The sequence below is a fragment of the Neoarius graeffei genome, chromosome 4 (genome assembly GCF_027579695.1).
Source record: "Neoarius graeffei isolate fNeoGra1 chromosome 4, fNeoGra1.pri, whole genome shotgun sequence".
NCBI classification, from domain to species: domain Eukaryota; kingdom Metazoa; phylum Chordata; class Actinopteri; order Siluriformes; family Ariidae; genus Neoarius; species Neoarius graeffei.
Window position 1 is genome coordinate 59346155 of NC_083572.1, and position 23428 is coordinate 59369582.

Consider the following 23428-nt stretch of genomic DNA (forward strand, 5'->3'; position numbering starts at 1 on the left):
GACCCTACGCTGTAAATTCAACATAACCAGGCTACACAGAGTAGTTTTCGTGCATCAACATCATTCAATAGGTTGCATTGTTGATACAGTCTATATATACAGCCACAGTCAATGACTTACCATCTGTTTTCATCTTGAAAAATCCAGCAACAGTGGAATATATATATATATATATATATATATATATATATATATATATATATATATATATATATATATATATATATATATATATAATTTATTTATTTATTTTTTTTTTTATTTGTCTTCCAACCAGTTCTGAATGTTCTTCTGTTGGCGGTTACTGAAATGTTGAATGTGCACTGCTCAATTATGTTGTCTTCGGACACTGCAAGTCAAGTTCCGATCTGTTTCAGTCAGTAGTTTTCTATTAATCTCATACTTTTTTTGAGGGTGAAAGTACCTGGGGCTATAGCCCTGAGTGATGGGGCTTAACAGTGCCACTGCACACAGCCTACTTTATCTTTTTAATCCACCTCCACTGAAAGAACTGTGACAAATCCACAACAATACCTGGACGAGAGCACATACTATTTATTTAAAGGCAGGAGCAATACTTCAAAGGTGCCACTCTATTTTCCTTGCATTCCAGTAGGTTATTTTGATTTTGATTTCCTCAGTGTGTAAAAACTTGTTTCTCGATAGAGTTGACACTGGATCAGTATCAGATTAGATTTGATGACTTTTTCCCCCACTGATATTTTATGTTTTGCAAGTGTAAGTTGACTGATGGGACATGGAATTTTTCAATTATTTAAAGGACACAACTTGTCTTAAACTTTTGCAGCCCTGCTAAGTCTTTGTGAATTTTGTCAGACAGACTGATTTTCTGATCACAGTGACTGAGCACATGCTCAATTTCTTTTAGATTGCTGTTTGCAATGAATTATACAACACTGTCAGGGACTACAAAGATGAGCAAGGGAGGCAGATCTGCGAGCTCTTTGTGCGTGCTCCGAAAAGAAGGTATGAAACAGCTGCCGTCTTTTTTTTTTTTCTTTTGGAGGACTTTAAACATAAAGCTGAGGAATGTTATTTGCAGTTCCAGGGATGAAGGAAATCATACAGTGAAGTGAATAGTTGATTTATGGGCCTTTTCCACTACCCTTTTTCAGCTCACTTCAGCCCAACACGGCTCGTGTTTCGACTACCTCAGAGCAGCACGACTGAACTCACTTCAGCCTTAAGGCCTCTGCATGCTCTTGCGACAAGGCTTTTGCAGATAGCTTTTCGCAGACAGTTGTAATTTATTGTTGAGCGGGGAGTTATAGGCGTGCGCGATGTTATTCACTGGCACAACGCAAGGGGGCGCGAAGTCGCTAGGAGTAGTTGGTGGGTGTGGTTAGTGGAGTGTTTATCCTCCGGTTACTTGTAATGACTAGAACTTTTTTTTTTATAATGACTAGAACTGGAGTCGTATAGATGTACGTACTTCCTCAATCAACCGCTCTTCATGCTGCTCCATCTTCGCTCGTGTTTTTAAAAATGCCGGTCGTGAAAACAAAACAAACCGGGAAAGTAGTGAAGCGGAAGTGCGTGTACAGCAGATGTAGAGTGGACCAATCAGAGCCCTCTTGTCTGTGACGCTGTCTGCGAGGCTTCTGTGGTGGTCACAATTTTTGGGAGCTGCGCGCAGAGCGTCTGCAAAGGTGGGGGGCTATGCAGACACTATCTGCGACACCGTCTGCGAGGACTGGGTTGTCAGCATAAATTGGCCTTTACTCAGCACCCAAAACTCGCACGGTTTTGGAGTGGGGCTGAAGTGAGCCAAACCGAGCCGAGTGGGGCTAGGGGCGTGAGGAGACACTCCCCTGTGCACTGATTGGTGAGGAGGAGTGTCCTCACATGCCCACACACGCCCCGCGAGCACGCTGGGATCTGTAAACACCGTAAACCCGGAAGAAGAAGAATTACGAGCAACACTAACCAGCAGCAGAATTACCAGCAGCAGAATTACCAGCAACACTAACGACTCCATGTCTTCCATGTTTATTGTTTACTATCCGGGTCGTGAAACTACCGCTTAAAAGGTCACTGATGTCACTGTTTGCGCCGCCTAACGACATCACGTGACGTCCACCCACTTTCGCTAACTCCACCCAATGTGTCCACCCACTTCCAGCCAGCACGGTTCAGCGCGGTTGTAGTCGAAATGCAACCCCAACAGCCCCGCTCAGCCCGACTCAGCCCAACTCAGCACTGCACGGCTCAGCCCAACTCAGCCGCGTTGGTAGTGGAAAAGCCCCATTTGGTTGTTGACTTGTTCTCTGCCTATTCTTTCTAATTATTTTGTGTGCCATTTAGGAATCAGCCAGATTATTACGAGGTGGTGAGCCAGCCCATTGACATGATGAAGATCCAGCAGAAGCTCAGGACAGAAGACTACCAAGATGCAGAGCAATTCTCTGAAGATTTCAAGCTACTTATAAACAATGCCAAAGCTTACTATTTGGTAACAGTCACGATATTTATAATTCAGCGATTTTGTTTGTTTGTTTTAGTTTATACTGTAAATCTCTACCAAAATTTAATTTTGAGTTTATTTTTGGTAAATGTGCCTCTAAGCTATGAACAGAGTGACAATTTTTAAAAACTTTGTTTTTTATTCCACATGTATTTAGTTTGTAAAAGCTCCAACATCCTGTTAATGTTACTGATAATGTACAATTTGGCCTGATTGTGTTTTTTATTCCAGGCTGATAGTCCGGAGTACAGGGCTGCCTGTAAGTTGTGGGATGTATTTCTAGCCACAAAAAGTAGCCTTCTTCATGGGGGAGATATTGAGGATGATGACGAAGAAGAGGAAAGTGAAGAGGTTGACAACCCAGGAGTCTCCACAGAGGAGGAGGTAAAGTTTCCTCCATAATCCATTGTCCAGTTCCAATTGAGAAAAGGAGTGTGCATGAAATGCTTCAGTTTTTAGAGCTTAACAGCTGTGTGCAGGTGTGTATGGTGGACACACGACAGCATTTATCACATCTTCTCTCCTCACTTCTATTCAGATGTCACCCAACTATATGAAGAGGGTCCTAGAGCAGCTGTTGGAGGCTCTTGTATCTTATGCTGATTCATCAGGGAGATTAGTGAGTGAACTTTTCCAGAAGCTGCCCTCTAAACTGGTAAGACATTTACATTTGACTCTTCTTTAATTCCAGTATCTTTGTTAGGTAGCAAATTTAGTGTTAACCATTGTGTATGTTTTGTTTTTTGTTTATTTCTTCTACCTGTATGCAGCAATACCCAGACTACTATGCCATAATCAAAGAGCCAATAGATTTGCGAACCATAGCTCAGAGGATACAGGTGTGTTTTTCCCATTATTACTGATCATTACAGTTAACGGATTTCAAACTAAACTTGACAAAAAAAAGTACAACAGGACTAGAATGATGATGTTTCATCACAGATGGGACATTACAAATCCATAAGTGCCATGGCCAAGGACATTGATCTTTTGACCAAAAATGCCAAAGCCTACAATGAACCTGGATCACAAGTTTATAAGGTAATTCTTCTGTTTACGTTCTGGAGTATCCCTCACGTCAGGTTTAATGTCCTGCCTCAAACAGGACAATCCAATTTTGGTTGACTTTCCATGTTTGGAGTAACACTCTTCTATTGTTTGAAGGATGCAAACACAATCAAGAAGGTCTTTATACAGAGGAGGACTGAACTTGAACAGGCAGAACCAACAAAATCTAGCCTCCGCATCAGGTATCTTCATCACGCAGGGTTTTTATTTTGGTGCATTGAGCTTCCTGGTTCCTGAGCTCGGTTAATTGTCCCAAAGAAAGTATATTCTCCTCATTCCGAGGTAGGCATCCTCTGGTTTCCTCTCACTGTACAAAAGCATGTTGGTAGGAGGATTGGTGACTCTAAATTGCCTCTAGTGGGGGGAAAAAAAAAAAATATATATATATATATATATATATATATATATATATATATATATATATATATATTAGTGTGTGTTTGTGCCCAGCGATTGCTCATGTCCCATTCAGGGTACATTCCCATCTTACTCTAAGATGCATCATTCTCCTGATGCAACATGACCCTAACAAGGATAGCCAGCTGTTACTGAACATGACTAAGCTTGTAATTTTGTCTTTGACATCTGCATGTTCTATGGCAGGAATCGGAGGTCTGCTCAGGGTGATCGTGTGCCTGCTATTACCGTGTCTCTGCATCCTGGCTCAGAGAGTGATGAAGACTCCATTCTCTCAGGTATTCCCTCATCCAGGGCTCGACATTAAAGCTTGTCCGACTGGACAACTAAAATGTTTTTGATGTTTGGTCCGGAGAAGCGAAATATGCATCTCCTTATCTGACGGGAAAAGTTGAATTATTCCCAACTCTCCCGCATATTGATAGCGGCTCCCTCAGAGAGAGCACGAGCGCATGCTGACTGCGCTGTCTTGCTAAATAGACCAGTCAGTTTTGTGTGGGCAGGTTTTGCACCTTCTCTCTGAGAGAGTGCGAGAGCATCCTGATTGGTCTACTGAACAAGATAGACCAATCAGTGTTCTTTGTGGGTGGGCTTTATATCTTCTCTTCCGGACCGAGACTCCATCAGTTCAGTGTATCAAGGAACGTCATGGCAGAGTGCCCCCCCCCCCCCCCCCCCCCCAAATAAATACATAAATAACCCATTTCACCTCAGACTACACAAGTGACCCCTTGCCTAATGGGGTAAGATAGTGACAGTGTTGCACGTAGGGATGTTAACCGATGACCGGTTGACCGATGGTTGACCGAATCAACGTCAACCGGTTAATTTTTTTTTTGGTTGTCGGTTAAAAAAAAAATCAATCGTTTTGAAGCTGCCGATTTTGGAGCGAAGAACCTGGAATTCTGTGTTGTAAACGCTTGGGGCATGCCATGCGGTGTAAGGACGACAGCTGACAAATCAGAAACACCCATTCAGTCATGTCCCGCCCTCCCGCCCCAGTTGAAGACAGCTGCCACTCGGCGAAAGAAAAGTGTAGACACAGGCTTTTTAGCTTACAGATTACTATTGTTTTTTTTTTTTTAATTATTATTAGAAGGCACATCGAGTTTAGTCCTGCCTTGGCCAGTGCATTCTGAAAGTATGTTTCGGTCTGTAGCCAACAATGCATGTTATTGCAGATCATATCTCTCCACACAAACTAAAGGCGCAGATGCCGACTTTTTCATGCCTGAATCGTGCAGATCCGATTTTTTTTATTTTTATTTTTTTTGGGGGGGGGCGTTGGAGTGTCTGAATAATTTCATCAGAGTAAATTCTGTATTAAAATTATTAAATAAGCAAATGCCATTACAGTCCATGAAACATAGGAAGTATGAGAAGAAAACAGTAAATCAGAAAGCTGCGCACATTTGCGCAGCTTCCGTGAAAACGTGCGCAGCTTTCTGATTTACTGGGGTTTTTTTTCTCATACTTCCTGTGTTTCATGGACTGTAACGGCATTTGCTTATTTAGTAATTTCAATACAGAATTTACTCTGATGAAATTATTCAGACACTCCAACGCCCTCCCCTAAAAAAAAAAAAAATCGGATCTGCACGATTCAGCCGTGAAAAAGGCGGCATCCGCCAAAAGGCGCGCTGTTTGCATCCCTGTTTAAACTCTTAGGTTAACCGACTTTAACCGGCTAATGAGGCTCGGTGGTCGGTCAAGATTTTTTTTTTTTTTTTAGTTTTCGCCATCCCTAGTTGCACGCTGTACTGTTTGTAACAGTGACTTCAGCATTGCCCATGGTGGGGTAAACGATCATAAAAGACATGTTGAGATGAGTTTAACAGTGTCGTCATGTGTTCATGTTGTTTATACGAGCTGGCTTGCTGCTAAGGCTACATTATAAGGTCAAACTCCCTTGAAAACTTGCTTAAAGCTGCAATAGAATGTGAAATATGAGTTAAATAATAGTAATAAGCAGTCTACACATTTTGTCACATTTTCTACATATAGGCCGATCTAATTTGGTTTACAGACGATAGAAAATTACTCAACAAAGTATTACATATAGGGCGGCATGGTGGTGTAGTGGTTAGCACTGTCGCTTCACAACTGGGTAAGTCCATGCCAAATGACCAGATGGTGGTGCAGCACCAGATTAATTTTCTTTGTGAGAGCTTATGGTAATAGATACTGGTGAAATATGAACTGATGATAAATTTCGGGGCCCTATTCTGTGTATTTAATGAACTAGGTCATTTTGAAAATTACTGAAATTAGACCAGCATGTATCCCCTAAATCCTCACCAGGTATTTTTGGGACTTTAAATGTATTTTTCTCAGCTTCTAGGCTACACAGAGGTTTGAAATTTGGTAAATTAACTCTCTACATGTTGCTAATCTGGAAGGAAAACATAAAGCCTTCTATCTAAAAAATTGCATAAATAAAAAACCTCTGGGTCTAGAAAGCTGAAATTTTGAAAACTAATTTAGATTTACATTATATTTTCATCAGTAACTTCCACCATTAAAATAAAAATATTGCTGCAACCAATTTTTTATATATTGGGTCTTTTTGGCTTGGACTTACCGTGCAAGAAGATTCTGGGTTTGAGCCCAGCAGCTGACGGGGGCCTTTCTGTGTGGAGTTTGCTTATTCTCCCTGTGTCTGCATGGGTTTCCTCCGGGTGCTCTGGTTTCCCCCACAGTCTAAAGACATGCAGGTTAGGTTAACTGGTGACTCTAAATCGACCGTAGGTGTGAATGTGAGTGTGAATGGTTGGTTGTCTCTATGGCTACGTTTACATTAGACTGTATCTGTCTCATTTTCTTCGCGGATGCACTGTCCGTTTACATTAAACCACCTGGAAAAGCCGGGAAACGGGAATCTGCCAGCGTCCACGTATTCAATCTAGATCGTATCTGGTCCGGTGCTGTGTAAACATTGAGATACGCGAATACGCTGTGCTGAGCTCTAGCTGGCGTCTCATTGGACAACGTCACTGTGACATCCACCTTCCTGATTCGCTGGCGTTGGTCATGTGACGCGACTGCTGAAAAACGGCGCGGACTTCCGCCTTGTATCACCTTTCATTAAAGAGTATAAAAGTATGAAAATACTGCAAATACTGATGCAAATACTGCCCATAGTGTAGTGATGATTGTCTTTAGGCTTGCCATCCTTCCACTTGCAAGTAGTAAGTGATAAGCGCTGGGATCACACACACAGCGTCTCAGTCCCGAATCGTGGCTTGTGCACTTCACTCGCGCGCTCTGTGAGCTGCGCAGGGCCGGAGTGCGCACCCTCCAGAGGGCACTCGCTGTTCAGGGCGGAGTGATTTGGAGCGCAGGATGCCTGCGGAGCCGAGCGTATCCGTGTATTGGTGTTGCTGTGTGCACGGCTAACGGTTTTAGTGTAAACGCGAATCGTTTTAAGAACGTTAATCTGATGATCCGCTGATTCGACGTAATGTAAACGTAGCCCAAGTGTCAGCCCTGCGATAACCTGGCGACTTGTCCAGGGTGAACCCCGCCTCTCGCCCCTAGTCAGCTGGGATAGGCTCCAGCTTGCCTGCGACCCTGCACAGGATAAGCGGCTACAGATAATGGATGGATGGAGTATTACATATAACCACCCCAGACAACATAGTAATGATGCCTCATGCTTTTACATCTTTTAGGGATTGTTGAAAGTCACAATTTAATCGTAATTATTCCATAGTTGCATCAATAAAGTTCCAACAAAACTAGTTCAATCCACTCCGTCATCAGCTGCGTTATTATTTACAAAATTCTGGGGAAGCTGAGTACAGCAGGTGTGCGTTTTAAAAATAACCACGTTGTAATATCTAATTATAGATTACTAGACTCTGAATTCATGGAAATCGGGGAAACGGCGATCAAACACCTCAGTAAAATAAATATCTGTGGTGAATCTTCATTTCATTCGGACTTTTTATGGTATTTTTCTTTTGTATGGTTCACGTTCTTCGTCGTCGGCTGTCCATTGCTAGCGATGATGACTGCTTCATTAGGATGCACAGAAACGCAGATGGGCCGCGAGGCTCGAATCAGTGACCGAGTCGCCCAAGAGCGGCGGCACGAATGGCCCAGGCAAGGTGCCATGGAATGCCTGGCCTCGTGAGCACTCGTATACTATTCTCCTCTCTTAATGAAGCACCTTGCACAGTAAGGTAAGACAAATGATGTGCCCCTTCGTGTTGTCTCTTTGGACCTCCAGACCTGATCCCAAGTGGTGCACAAAAGTGCCACAGACCTGATGGGGATGGAAGTTGACCTGCAGTGACAACTGACTTGCTGAGTGACACCATCTGTTGGCCATTTGAGTAGCTCTTTTGCATGCCATCTGGTGGTGCGCCACTGACCCTGTTGGGTTCATCTGCCACATTGCACCGAAAAGCGCCCTGCTGCCAGCACCGTATTGGTGATTGTACTATTTCACCCATAGCTGGAACCCAGGCAGGTGCTACCACTCTGGGTCAGAGTGGACCTGGGAGCAATGGTGATTAAGGGGTAACTCCACTTTCCCCAATACTCAAGTCCTCCCAGACCTGAGACTCACTGCCAGTTGCAGTTTAAAGTCATACCCAGGACTTTATGGTTCACATTAGCACATTATTATAAAATATTTCAGGAGAATTTTACAACCGTGCCGAACACACTTACGGCTTTGTTTTCATTCACGATGTGATTGTCACCTTTATCATGTCCATCTTGTTTTCTTTTGTTTTCATTTCTTTAAATTAATTTATACTTCAAGTTTTACTGGATTAATCAAGATTTAACTTTATTTCCTTTTTGAATTTGGGTGAGTTGAACTCTTAAAACTGCAGATCAGGTAATGGGTTATATTATTAACCGTTATAACAACACGTGCACCATAATGGGGCATTGGATAGTTTTTATTTATTGTTTACAGTTAAAGTTTAAGTCTTATTGAAAAATTATAAATCATTAAAGCGTAATGATGATCATAACTATACCTGCTTTCTGATTAACTTTGTTAACCACTGCCAGTAAGCGCAGATTGATTGGCGAGGAGACGGCTGTATGTGCAGGAAGCGTGTCTTTTTTTAATATAAAAGAAACAAACAGGCATGTAGTCCAAAACAGCATGCTGAATCAATAACGATAAACGGGCAAAAGGGTCGAGCGAGGCACAAACAGGCTAAACTGGGCAGGACAAGATCGGAAACTAAAACACAGAAACAAGAGCCAATAACCAGGAAGACAGTACAATAACAGCGGCTTGGTAATGGTGATAAACGATGCAGTAGTTGGCAGCGTCCTTTTATGCGTGCGCTGATTGCGCTTAATCTAGGGCAGGTGCTTGTTGTTAGAGGCGCGTGAGTGAAAGTCTGTTGCGCAAGTGTGACAACCACTTTCCTTTCATTGAACTAGTAAATACATAGTAATAAAAAGGTTATGGTCAGGACAAGTGAAAAATCTTGCTGCTTGTTCGACTGGACAAGTGGATTAAAAAGTTCATGTCGAGCCCTGTTCATCCTATCCAAGTATGAGCATACAAGGACTTACTAATACATTCATAAAACATATGAAAAAAGGTAGTTTTTCTTTTTTTTTTCCTTTCCCCTTTTTCTGACTGGGCAGTTCTATTTCGTTTCTACTGACCGCCAGAGGCGGTGCTTTCAGCACATGGATATCCATCACACGAACGTGCAGGTCGAGTAATAGTAACAACAAAGTCACGTGTGACCTGGGTGACGTCACCCCGTGACCCCGGCATAAAAGACCGGTAAACCCAGGAAGTGACCTCTTACATCTTCTCGCGTTTGCAGGTTGCGAGTTGGAATTTGGACAAAGCGCTGTGGTAGTTTCGTTACCCGTAGGGTTGGGGCTGTGCTTATGCACCCTCCAAGAAACTGCGCTAAGTCCACCAACTCTTTTCTTCTTGTCGTTATATTGATTTATTACTCCGTAAGCTGAGCGCTCTCGCTCGGTGGAGTTAGCTGATTAGCCCTCCGGGGCGGTGTCCTCACCGCTGGAGGCCGGCTTGTTTTCGCTTCAGGTAAGCGGGTTTCATTATTTAAATTAAAGCGGCGTTCCTCTCGCCGCTGTTTATCAGTTCTGCGGCGCTCGGCGCCTATCCTTGTTAATATTATTAACCACCTTGTTTTGTGTAGCCTCGCCGCCGGCCTGTTCACAGGCCGGCTGTCTTGTGTGTTGTATTCGTATTGATTTATTACTCCGTTAAGCTGAGCGCTCTCGCTCGGTGGAGTTAGCTGATTAATCCTCCGGGGCGGTGTCCTCACCGCTGGAGGCCGGCTTGTCTTCATTCAGCCTTGTCTCCGGCCTGCTCACAGGCCGGCGGTCTTGTGTTGTATTGTTTGTTACTCCGTTAAGCTGAGTGCTCTCGCTCGGTGGAGTTAGCTGATTAGTCCTCCGGGGCGGTGTCCTCGCCGCTGGAGGCTGGCTTGTCCTCATTCAGGTAAGCGGTTTTCATTTATTTAATTTAAAGCGGTGTTCCTCGCCGCTGTTTATCAGTTCTGTGGCGCACTGCGCCTATCTTTGTTAATATTATTAACCGCCTTATTTTGTGTAGCCTTGTCTCCGGCCTGCTCACAGGCCGGCGGTCTTGTGGGTTGTATTCATATTGTTACTCCGTTAAGCTGAGCGCTCTCGCTCGGTGGAGTTAGCTGACTAGCCCTCCGGGGCGGTGTCCTCGCCGCTGGAGGCTGGCTTGTTGTCGCCCAGGTAAGCGGTTTTCATTCATCTAAATTAAAACGGTGTTTCTCGCCGCTGCTTATCAGTGCTGTGGTGCACGGCGCCTATCCTTGTTAATATTCCCGACCACGGGTGTGTTCGCCCGGTCGTTTTTCATTACCGCCTGATTGTTTATTTGGGCTGCTTACTTGGGGTGTTCTCGCCCTATTTAAGTTCCCTTCTGCCAGCCAGGCGTCATGGACCTCTTCTCTCGCTGCGCTGCATGTGCCTGAGCGTGGCTGCGCGGACCGCCAGGCTGGCTCGGCTGGATTCTCCGTCTGACATCCCCCGGGCCTCGGGGGGACAGGACACGGTGTCGGCTGCAGCAGCGGGGCCCAGCAAGCGCCGTGGGTTCCCCCACATGTCTTCGCTTTTAAGGCGAAAAAAGAAGCGCTCGGGCGATTTGGCTCAGAAGGTGGAGGTGATGTCCACCGAGCTGGAGGAGATGAAGGCCCTGCTGGCGAATCTTCAGCCTCCGCCACAGGGGGCAGTGTTCCCGCTGCAGGGCCCTGGCGGCAATGCAGGACACCCCTACCTATGGCCTCCTGCAGATGCCCAACATTGAGAAGCGCGGCCTGCTCACGGGCCGGCTGTCTTGTGTGTTATATTCGTATTGTTTGTTACTCCGTTAAGCTGAGCGCTCTCGCTCGGTGGAGTTACCTGACTAGCCCTCCGAGGCGTGTCCTCGCTGCTGGAGGCCGGTTTGTTGTCGCTCAGGTAGGCGGTCTTCATTCATTTAAAGCGGTGTTTCTCGCCGCTGTTTATCAGTTCTGTAGCGCACGGCGCCATCCTTGTTAATATTCCCGACCACGGGTGTGTTCGCCCGGTCGTTTATTTTTTATTTCCGCCTGATAGTTTATTTTGGGCTACTTACTTGGAGCGTTCTCGCCCTATTTAAGTTCCCTTCTGCCAGCCAGGCGTCATGGACCTCTTCTCTCGCTGCGCCAACTGCCGGTCCCCCTCGAACCGGAGGACGGCCACCGCGAGTGCCCCTCATGCCTGGGTATTGATCACCTGCGGCAGGGGCTGACGGACATGGCCTGCGCAGACTGCATGTGCCTGAGCATCCAGCCAATGCTGAGGGCTGCATTGGCCCGTCTGGGGTTGGACACGCCCCGGTGGCCCAGCATCAGAGCGCTTTCTTCAGAGGTCCCACATAGCCTTCCTCGTTGTCTGTTCCGCCCTCGGCCTCATACATCGAGGAGTTACAGAGGTGTTGGGCGGACCCTAGATGCCTTCCCACCTCCCTAGTGACTGCAGGGCCCTGGCGGCAATGCAGGACACCCCTACCTATGGCCTCCTGCAGATGCCCAACATTGAGAAGCGGCTTTCATTCATTTAAATTAAAGCGGTGTTTCTCACCGCTGTTTATCAGTTCTGTGGCGCACAGTGCCTATCCTTGTTAATATTATCAACCGCTTGTTTTGTGTAGTCTTGTCTCCGGCCTGCTCACGGGCCGGCTGTCTTGTGTGTTATATTCGTATTGGTTGTTACTCCGTTAAGCTGAGCGCTCTCGCTCGGTGGAGTTAGCTGACTAGCCCTCCGGGGCGTGTCCTCGCTGCTGGAGGCCGGTTTGTTGTCGCTCAGGTAAGCGGTCTTCATTCATTTAAATTAAAGCGGTGTTTCTCGCCGCTGTTTATCAGTTCTGTAGCGCACGGCGCCATCCTTGTTAATATTCCCGACCACGGGTGTGTTCGCCCGGTCGTTTATTTCTTATTTCCGCCTGATAGTTTATTTTGGGCTACTTACTCGGAGCGTTCTCGCCCTATTTAAGTTCCCTTCTGCCAGCCAGGTGTCATGGACCCCCAGACGCTGGAGGGGACGAGCGCGGCATCACGGGAGCTGTGTGACGCGGCTCCAGGCCTTTGCCTACTCGTCACGGGAACTGGGCCGGCTGATGTCGTATCTCACCCTCGGCCGCCAGCAGATATGGCGGGCACAGTCCCCTCTGGCCGAGCCCGACCGGCGTGTGCTGCACTCTCTCCCTGTTGTCCCCGGGGAGCCGTTTGGCGAAGCCACTCAGCAAGCCCTGGATCGGAGTGCCCAGGTCATCTAGGCGTAACAGCAGTTCGCTGGCCCCCGCCAGGCCCACCACCATGGCAATGCTGCCCAGTCCTTCAGGGGGCCCACACCGACTCTGTCTCGGCCACGCACCCGCCAGGAGACCAGACGGGTTGATGACTTTCGCCACCCCACCACCTCCCGGACCCGCGGTGCCGCCCCCTACACCCAGTCCACTCCTTGTCGCCCCCATGGTGACCGACGGGGGCGCTCTGGACGGCGCTGACATCAGCGCGCCGGCGGTCGGCCGCTTTTCCAGCGAACAGCTCCAAAGCTGGAGAGCGTTGACCCCTGGGTGCTGGTGACCCTCACCGAGGGTTACCGCATCCAGTTCTGCCGCCGTCCACCACGTTTCATGGGGTCAAACACCACCGTGAGCCATCCGGGGAAGTCCCTCGTCCCCCGGCAGGAAATCGCCACCCTCCTGGAGAAAGGAGCAGTCTCTCCCGTCGACAGGCAGAGACAGCAAGGTGGGTTCTACTCCAGGTATTTTCTGGTTCCGAAGGACGGCGGTATCCGCCCGATCCTCGACCTGAGGTCCCTCAATTCCCACTTGAGGACCATGAGATTCCGCATGCTGCGTACAGTGGATGTCTTACACCACATCCAGGCGGGCGACTGGTTGTCACCTTGGCCTGAAAGACGCCTACTTCCATGTTCCCATTGTGCCACACCACAGGCAGTTCCTGCGGTTTGCCTTCGAGGGCCAGGCTTTCGAGTTCAATGTTCTGCCCTTTGGGATATCGCTGGCACCCCGTGTGTTCACCGGGTGTGTGGCAGCGGCATCGGCACTACTTCAGGCAAGGGGTTTGCGTGTCCTGCCCTACCTGGACGACTGGCTTGTCTGTTCACGGTCAGCAGCTCAGGCCCGCACCAACATCGCGACTGTGCTCTCGCATGTCGTAGAGCTGGGGCTCAGGGTGAATTACAAGAAGAGCTCGCTGGTGCCCAGCCGGGAGACGACTTTCTTGGGCGTGCACCTGGATTCGAGGTCGTTGATGGTAACTCCCTCCCAGACAAGGATCCACAACATCCGCCTACTGCTTGGCCGCTTCGGACGGGGTAGGTCACTCGCCCTGAAGACCTTTCAGCGCCTGCTGGGCATGCTTACGGCAGCCTCCTCTCTGGTCCCGCTGGGACTTCTGGACTTATGCCGCTTCAGAGGTGGTTCAACGGTCTCCACCTCCACCCGGTGCTGCACGGGCGCAGCACATCAACGTGCTGGAGCTACGGGCTGTGTTCCTCGGCCTACAGCACTTCCTCCTAGGCCTGACCGGCAGACACGTTCTGGTGCGGACGGACAACGCTACGGTAGTGTACTACATCAACCACCAGGGAGGCACAAAGTCCCTCCAGTGCTTGGAAGTGGCTGGCCAACTTCTGCGGTGGGCCCATCGACATCTCTTGAGCCTGCGTGCCATGTACTTGCCAGGCACTGCCAACAGGGCAGCAGATCTGCTGTCCCGCCAGGACCCCGATCCCGGGGAATGGAGACTCAACCCAGTGGTGGTTCTCGCCATCTGGGAACATTTTGGCAGGGCAGAGGTGGACCTCTTTGCCTGCCGGGAGTCGACACACTGCCCTCTGTGGTTCAGCCTCCACGGCCCAGTCCCCTGGGCCAGGATGCGCTGGCGCATGCTTGGCCGAGGCAACTGCTGTATGCCTCCCCCCCTCTGCTGCTGATCATGCCAACCCTACACAGGGTTGCGATGGACCACCACGGGCTGCTGCTTGTCGCCCCCCCGGTGGCCGGGCAGAGTGTGGTTCCCAAGTTGCTGCAACTTCTGAACGGCGACCCCTGGTGCCTGCCAGTGAGGACTGACCTGCTATCACAGCTGGGAGGGCAGATCTGGCACCCGGATCCAGCCCGTCTGCAGCTCTGGGTATGGCCGCTGAAGGGCCGGACCCCCTGCGAGGTCCTTGTGAGCCGGCAGTGGTCAATACCATTGCAAGCTCTCGGGCACCCCCCACCAATGCCCTCTATGCCAACAGATGGAGGCTTTTCTCCAACTGGTGCTTAACTCGGGGGGAGGAGCCTACATGCTGCCCCCTGCCGACCATTTGACTGTTCCGCCAGTCTCTGCTTTTGATAAGGGTCTTACCCCTGCCACCATCAAGGTCTATGCAGCTGCCATCTCTGCTCAGCTTGCCAGAGTTGGGGGAAGGACCGTGGGGTCCCACGCCTTGGTGGCACGTTTCTTGAAGGGTGCTCTCCGGTTGAGACCCCCCCCGACGGAGCCGGGTACCCACATGGGACCTTCATTGGTGCTGCAGGCTCTCTGCGACGCACCGTTCTGAGCCCCTGCTCACGGCAGACATTTCATGGCTCTCCCTGAAGACTGCTTTTCTTCTGGCTATTACATCGACGAGGCGCGTCGGGGAACTACACGCGCTGTCAGTCAGTGGGGAGTGCCTGCAGTGGCACTCCGGCGACAGTGGGGTCACCCTGTGGCCTAACCCCTCTTTCCTCCCAAAGACCCTCTCTGCTACCTTCGTCAACCAGCCCCTTAGCCTTGCGGCGTTCGAGGCGGGCCATGGTGAGAGGTCGGAACTTTTGTGCCCAGTTCGCGCCCTCAGGGTGTACGTGTCGCGTACAGAGGGCTTCCGTAGGAGTGACGCCCTGTTTCTGTGCCACACAGGACCGTCGAGGGGTCTGGCGCTCTCTAAGCAGAGGCTATCCAAGTGGATAGTCGAGGCCATATTACATGCCTACAGGCACAGTGGCTTCCCGATTCCTCCGGCTGCCAGGGCGCACTCTGCACGGGGCGTGGTAGCCTCATGGGCATCACTGAAGGGCGTGCCCCTTTCAGACATATGCAGCGCAGCCTCCTGGGCTTCCAGCTGCACCTTCACCAGGTTTTACCGTCTTAATGTCGTCCCACATAATCCTGTGGCGACGGCTGTCATTCCAGGCCCGTCGCAGCAGCACTGGGTACGGGTAGGCACTCCTCATGACCTGGTTGGTATTAGTCATCCATGTGCTGAAAGCACCGCCTCTGGCGGTCAGTAGAAACGAAATAGAACGAGGGTTATGTATATAACCGCGGTTCTATGAGTTTCGGATGACCGCCAGAGCTTGGCAGTCACTCGGAGTGTACACGAGAAGATTTGCCAAGAGGTCACTTCCTGGGTTTACCGGTCTTTTATGCCGGGGTCACGGGGTGACGTCACCCAGGTCACACGTGACTTTGTTGTTACTATTACTCGACCTGCACGTTCGTGTGATGGATATCCATGTGCTGAAAGCACCGCCTCTGGCGGTCATCCGAAACTCATAGAACCGCGGTTATATACATAACCCTCGTTTTATGTAGTTGTGATTTAAATGTATCAATTTTTATGTCTTCAATCAAAGTTTTAACCTCATTAATGGAATTCCTTATTGTCTCTGCATCTGTTACTACAGGCTCTGTGCGGTATGATGCTGGGGAGATGGAGTCTGAAAGTGGGCACACTCGATTAGCTACTGGTGACCCGATCTTCCAGTTGTACCAAGCTGTCCGAGGGGGCCGTAACACTCAGGGTCAGCTCCTGGCTGAGCCGTTCCTCCAGTTACCTTCACGCAGAGAGTACCCTGATTACTACCAGCAAATCAAACACCCCATTTCTCTCCAGCAAATCAGGTACTAGCAGACAAGCTCATTAATTTATATTGACCTACTTTTTATTTCTACTCACTTATAAGTTTCATCAAAGTGACCTTTCACTCTAAAGCATCAGACCTGAAAAATAGATAGCTGTATCTGCATTTTAAATTTATTTTATTTATTTATTTTGGGTGAGGGGGAGTTATTGACTTGTGTTGATACTAACAAAGCTCATCATGTCACACTGATGTGACCCGAATAGTTGAATCTAATCAAGGAAATCATCAATATTTTGATCTCAGATTGGTATTCTGGTTTTCTGGTGAAATATCACTACGATATGCTTTATATAGTCCCTTTTTAAAGTGCATATCACGGGTAAATTCAGGAACAAGTTCAGTGTAATTCTCCTATTTTATATTAAACTTTGGTCAAATATCTGTCACCTCACCTCATCTCATCTCATTATCTCTAGCCGCTTTATCCTGTTCTGCAGGGTCGCAGGCAAGCTGGAGCCTATCCCAGCTGACTACGGGCGAAAGGCGGGGTACACCCTGGACAAGTCGCCAGGTCATCACAGGGCTGACACATAGACACAGACAACCATTCACACTCACATTCACACCTACGGTCAATTTAGAGTCACCAGTTAACCTAACCTGCATGTCTTTGGACTGTGGGGGAAACCGGACCACCCGGAGGAAACCCACGCGGACACGGGGAGAACATGCAAACTCCACACAGAAAGGCCCTCGCCGGCCCCGGGGCTCGAACCCAGGACCTTCTTGCTGTGAGGCGACAGCGCTAACCACTACACCACCGTGCCGCCCCCAAATATCTGTCACATTTTGTGCAATTTTTTTACCTTGCGCAATACTGGAAAAATTCAGTTGAAATCAAGCCATTTGAGGCGAATTGGTCCGCCTCTGAAAAACTTTGCATTTGGATTTCTCGGGAAACATTGATTTTCGTGACGTCGCGTGCGGGACGCCTTTGAATCCTACATCAGCGCTGGTTTGTTTATGAGAAAACGACCTGGTGGTTTTCTGCAAATTTCTTCAACGTTCTCGCGTAATTATTAAAATGGTTAACAGATGTATCGTAGGAGGGTGTAGCAGGGCTTTCCACTAAGGCTCATACTAGCCAGCCATGACAAATAAGTAGCCAGCCGGGGAGGAGGGGTGGTGGGTGGTGGTAGTAGTAAACACAAAATAAACTCCTGTGCACGCAGTTCCCAGGATTAAATGTATTTTCCACAGACCATTTATTTATTCACTTTACTCAAATACAAAGTAAAATGGCAGTAAATCTTTCTTTTCTTGCGTTCAACTGACAAACTGAGGTTGCAGGTCATTATAACCTGTTGAATAACAGTCAGAGCGACAAAAATATAACCTAAAATGTACAAATAAAAATACTCTGAAATAAAAGTTAAATATCATTCAACAAAAGTCCAGAATGCTACCAGCGCTTCAGAATACATTTAAATAGTTTTATCCCCATTTCCGTCTTAATCATCATCACTATCTTCCCATTCAGGATCAGAGTCCATGCCCAGCTCAAAAAGGGCCCTACTGAGATTCTCCCTGGTGCTTGCCACACCTTCTCCCTCAACCTGGACATTTTTGTCCATTAAGCCTTCCTCTTCATCTTCTTTCTCCTCAATGAGGTTGACTTGGATTCCGGTGCTGATGAGTGTTGGCATGCTGACCTCAGCATAATCTTTACCCCCAACTCTAGGAAGAGTTTTGAGAGATGGGAGGTTCCTGGTGTGTTTCTGTCTCCACACTCAAAGCAGGAGAGCATTATTCAAAAACTGTTCATATTATTATTATTATTATTACTACTACAACAACAACATATTGCATCTTTTTTATTCATTAGTGTATGCCAGACGCTAATGCACCAATGAAAACTGTGATTTGCGCACCGAAAATAATCAGTAATGGGCTATACAAGCTCACATATTGCATCATGAGGCATTCCTGGCTTGTAAATCTTTTATTTTCGGTGCATGACACATTCACACAACGGAGCATGCTGTGAATTAACGACAACGGTCTGCAGTGGCGGCTACACAATTAAACACTCAGCGAACATTTCTCCATTTGTCTATGAAAATACACTCCAACCACTCAGTTTGGTTTCATTTACAACCAACGGTGTCTTTTGATGCCAGCGCGTAATTGAACGAGAGAAGACTGGTTTACTGGAGACAAAATAAACGTCATCTCTGCTTCTGTCCCCTCCGACAGCCCCGACACACTACTGCCTCCGCCGAGTGCGCGCGCACACCGCATGTCGGGGCTGCGGATGAGTTACTCTCCCTTGATCAACGTAGTCGGCGGGGAATTTGTGGTTATTATCGGTACAAACAGCGCGAATCACAACTTAAATGAGTGCGGTTCAGTTTGACATTATTGTCAGTCCGTTAGATAAACATTTAATTTTATTAAAATCGAAAATTAATATTTAGAGCCTGTGGGCTACAAAAATAATAGTCATTAAAGTAGCCGGCTGGACTTAATTGTGTAGTCAGCTGTATGGCTGGCAGCCGGCGCTTGTGGAAAGCCCTGGTGTAGCAACACCAATCTTGATGGGATTAGTACTCATCGTTTCCCACATTGCGCTCAGGTGACAATTCCATATTTCAATGCAAAATTGCTAGCTGCTAAACTTGGTCTACACAGGCTGTGCACTGAAACCGTACAAGCTCGCGCAGCCTGCTGGCGCTTCCGCAGGTGATGTCATGAATCTGGCTCCAGGCTCCCTTGGGATTTTTCCAGACGTGTTTTATTTTTTTCTGCTGTAGACAGATGGCCTTGTCTAAAATTACCCTTCTGGATGAGTGTGTAAAGGGACATACTTTCATATAAAAAAAACGAATTTGGTCCAGGATATGCACTTTAACTTGGTATCTGTTTAAACTGTTTTTCACAGAGAAAAAATGCGGAATGGGGAGTATGAGGGAGTCGAGCAGATGGAATCGGACCTTAATACCATGTTTGAGAATGCTAAACGCTACAACGTCCCCAATTCTGCCATTTACAAGCGTGCTCAAAAATTGCAGCAAATAATGCAGGTGAATATATTTCTTATTTTATACATTTCTTATTTTCAGCTGGATGGAGAAGCAGGCTAGAATCGCCCCGAGGCAGATTCTACCGTAACTGGATCCATTAACCACTTGCCCACAAAATAAGAAATTTTTCTTGTCCTTTTTTCAGTGAGGTAATATTTTCAAGATTGAAAATATGGTATTTGGTCTTCTAAAACAGCACATGTCATTTAAAAATACACTGAGTATATCAATAAAAGATTTTTAAAGAATAAACTTCTATTTCTTTGACATATCTGACAGACGTAACTCCCATTTTAAAAATCCCTTTCATTATCCCTGTTGCTATCGTCAGTGAATTTCTGTCAGATGACCTGACGATAGACTCAGCCATTATGGATCTTTGGTAGTTACCGTGTGGAAGCAGGCTTTATAATTTTTGGGTGTCAACAGATAGAGTTGAAATAGATTAACAGTGAAAAAACTATTTCGTTCACGAGAGAAGCCCACAGTTATTTTTAAAAAATGCTATCGTCAGTCAAATGCACCTGACGATAGCAAAATTCAAGCCCTCACCACGCACATGTTGACTGACGCAAAGAGGAAATTCTACTGCGCATGATTTTTGTGACAGCAGACATTTACTTCCGGGCAAGACTTGGAGTTCTGACAGCTAGATTTCATCAAATAAATCAAGGTAAGATTTTCAGTCAGCTATCCTGACGATAGAAATTTTTGACGATAGAAACATTGAGAATATATTTGTGCATTCATATTTAAAATTTTCTGGAGGAAAAATATCGCAAGTTGAGATAAATCGGAGCCACTTGCGACCCTTTCAGCCGACAGGCCATTTCAATGTGTTATTTCCCTGCGAAAGTGACAGTCGTGTCTATCGTCACTGTTCTGACAATTATTGTTGATATTTCAATTTTGAAAATAAATTTTCTCTTTATTTCAATATTTTTTATTATTTGGTTCTAGTGATGAGGTATTTAATATTACTAAATTTGTCGGATTAATAATGTAAGAAACAGTTTTGTTGCTATTGTCATCTAGAGTGTCTGTCAGAATATGATGGTAGACGTTAGTTTGTCTGTCAGATTTTGATGATAGAAACCGATGTGTTTCTATTGTCGTTTAGCATGTCTGTCATGTCAGGCTTTTATTAATTAGTTACCAGGACTACTGTCCTAAAATTTACTGTGAATGTCCAAGACCCCAAATGCTACTAGAAAAACTTAATAGAATGATCAAAATAATCAATTCAGCAATTTAAGGAGATGGGACTTAACTGGCCTCCGTTATGGTAGAATCTGCCCCGATAAAGGTTCTAATCTGGCCCACCTAATGAATTTAGATTTAATGTATCCAATAAAATCATGCTATTGATGTGTATTTCTTCATTAGCAAGGTAAAAATGTGATATAATCTTAATTCAGTCCAATTCATTTCCAGGTTTTAACACAAAATGAAAAGGTTGAAGAAAAGTAGGACTTTGTTTTTGTAATGAATTGAATTCAGTTAATCTGTTTTGTGGGCGCTTTGTACAGCTTATATAAAATGACTGTGTAATTGAGCTGGACTTTTTTCTTTTTTTTTTTGGCGAGACAACTTAACATTAAACTAAATGCAATGTGACCAGTTTTCCTAAAATGAGTTTGACACCCATGATCCAGACCATGTTTGTGTAATCTGCATGATCTTGAACTTGAATTCTAGTGTGTTGCTGTAAAAATGAGCTCCTCTCCTTTCCAGCTAAAAAGAAGAGAACTTCGAGATGATGATGAGGGTGACAGTTTGCTCTCCACCATAACCCCTGACACAGGAAGCAGTAAGAGAAAAGGGTCAGTTCCATTTTGAGCCAACACGGTGAAATTTTCATGTATTGTTGCCATTTGAATACTGTTAGTAATGCTGCTTTTCTTCTGTCCAATAATCAATTCCTAGTCATAAGAAGAACACCAAGAAAAACAGGCTGAAAGCGTTGTGTGCAGCAGTGACAGAGGCACGAGAAGCAGGTACAGGTCGACGCCTGTGTGACCTCTTCATGGTGAAGCCATCAAAGAAGGACTACCCTGATTACTACCAGGTTATATTGGAGCCCATAGACCTGCGCAGCATTGAGAGCAATATACGCGCTGACCGCTATGTCAGCGAGGAGGCTCTCATGAATGACATGAAGCTCATGTTCCGCAACGCTCGCCACTACAACGAGGAAGGCTCTCAGGTATGTCAAAAATTTAGAAACTGTTATTTGTTTGAAGGCCGAACATGGATGAAGATCAGGTCATTTTTACACTGTATATGTTTTCATATGGGCGGCACGGTGGTGTAGTGGTTAGCGCTGTCGCCTCACAGCAGGAAGGTCCGGGTCGAGCCCCGGGGCCGGCGAGGGCCTTTCTGTGTGGAGTTTGCATGTTCTCCCCGTGTCCGCGTGGGTTTCCTCCGGGGGCTCCGGTTTCCCCCACAGTCCAAAGACATGCAGGTTAGGTTAATTGGTGACACTAAATTGACCGTAGGTGTGAATGTGAGTGTGAATGGTTGTCTGTGTCTATGTGTCAGCCCTGTGATGACCTGGCGACTTGTCCAGGGTGTACCCCGCCTTTCGCCCGTAGTCAGCTGGGATAGGCTCCAGCTTGCCTGCGACCCTGTAGAACAGGATAAAGCGGCTACGGATAATGAGATGTTTTCATATAAAACCATATTATGTTCTCATTTTTTTTTTTATTACTGTTATACTGTGAAGTATAATCTGTTTGCATTGTGCTTTGCAAGCAATTTTTATTATCACAGGGTAAATAATATAACAGAAGGTAATGAGTTTTTTTTTTTTGCTTACTTTTTGCTGCTTTGTGCAGGTTTACAATGATGCAGACATTCTAGAAAAGATTGTAAAAGAAAAGCAAAAGGAATTTGGACCTTTACCTGAGGATGATGATGTTGGCTCACCCAAGCTCAAACTACGTGCGTTATGTCACTTCAAAAAATAAATAAATAAATAAAAACCTGTTTCAGTTAGTGTTATAAACCTTAACTGGTGATGGAGCATTCTTTTGTATTATTATTATTATTATTATTATCTGTGCCTATCCAGGGAGGAGTGGTGCTGCATCTCCCAAGAAGTCTCGTTCTCAAACGTCCCTGCAGCAGAAACTGAGCAAGCTCTATGAAGCTGTTCGCAGTTTCACAGACGGGCGTGGACGCCGCCTGAGCACGGTGTTTCTTCGGCTGCCGTCACGCTCCGAGTTACCAGATTACTATGTCGCCATCAAGCGGCCTATTGACATGGAGCGTCTGCGCAGCTACATGATACAGGGCCGCTACCAGGACATAGATTCAATGGCTGATGATTTCATCCTTATGTTCAACAACGCCTGCATGTACAATGAGCCTGAGTCACTCATCTACCGCGATGCACTGCTGCTCCACAGAGCCTTCCTTGATGCACGCCGCAACTTGGAGAAGGAGGAAGAGGAGGGAGAGGAAAGAGCTGGAGCTCAAGTGGCTGTCGCGTCGCTGGTTTGTGAGCTCATTCGGAACCTATTTGTGTCAGTGATGGGCCATCAGGATGACGAGGGCCGCTGCTACAGTGACTCGCTTGCGGAGGTACCCGCTGTGGATCCTGCCAACTCCGAGGAACCACCGCTTAGCTTGGAGATGATTCGCAACAACATAGAGCGCGGTCGTTATCGGAGGCTGGATGTGTTTCAGGAGCATTTCTTTGAAGTGCTGGAGAAAGCCAGACGCCTCAACAGGTTAATAGCAACCATTTAGCTGTCCTTTTCTGTTCACTGCTCATTAGGTTTCACCTGTCAGGTTTCATTTTTATCAATGAAATGAGAAAAACCTGTACACTGTCTGGGCAATAATTTAAATATTGTGTATCATTGCCTCAGTTAAGCAATAGGCCTGATACATGCTTATAGATCGTCATGATTGCAGATTGTTGTGCAAATAACAGGTAGCGTGAAAATAACTGAGACAGCCACCATTTTGTTTCATATTGATAAAGCC

The 23428-nt window shown here is 46.7% G+C and overlaps 1 protein-coding gene across 3 annotated transcripts in view; it reads left to right on the forward strand.

Moving 5' to 3' along the window:
- The window catches only part of pbrm1l (polybromo 1, like), a 44498-nt gene that overhangs the window by 8760 nt on the left and 12310 nt on the right, over positions 1 to 23428 (forward strand). For all 3 annotated transcript variants that reach the window (XM_060919414.1, XM_060919415.1, XM_060919416.1), the window contains exons 3-16: positions 890 to 987; positions 2326 to 2473; positions 2717 to 2869; positions 3024 to 3140; positions 3256 to 3324; positions 3428 to 3526; positions 3650 to 3735; positions 4157 to 4248; positions 16173 to 16389; positions 19294 to 19435; positions 21170 to 21258; positions 21362 to 21641; positions 22273 to 22378; positions 22509 to 23169. In XM_060919414.1, the coding sequence (XP_060775397.1) occupies positions 890 to 987; positions 2326 to 2473; positions 2717 to 2869; positions 3024 to 3140; positions 3256 to 3324; positions 3428 to 3526; positions 3650 to 3735; positions 4157 to 4248; positions 16173 to 16389; positions 19294 to 19435; positions 21170 to 21258; positions 21362 to 21641; positions 22273 to 22378; positions 22509 to 23169 (2357 nt within the window). The remainder of the gene's footprint in view (positions 1 to 889; positions 988 to 2325; positions 2474 to 2716; positions 2870 to 3023; positions 3141 to 3255; positions 3325 to 3427; positions 3527 to 3649; positions 3736 to 4156; positions 4249 to 16172; positions 16390 to 19293; positions 19436 to 21169; positions 21259 to 21361; positions 21642 to 22272; positions 22379 to 22508; positions 23170 to 23428) is intronic.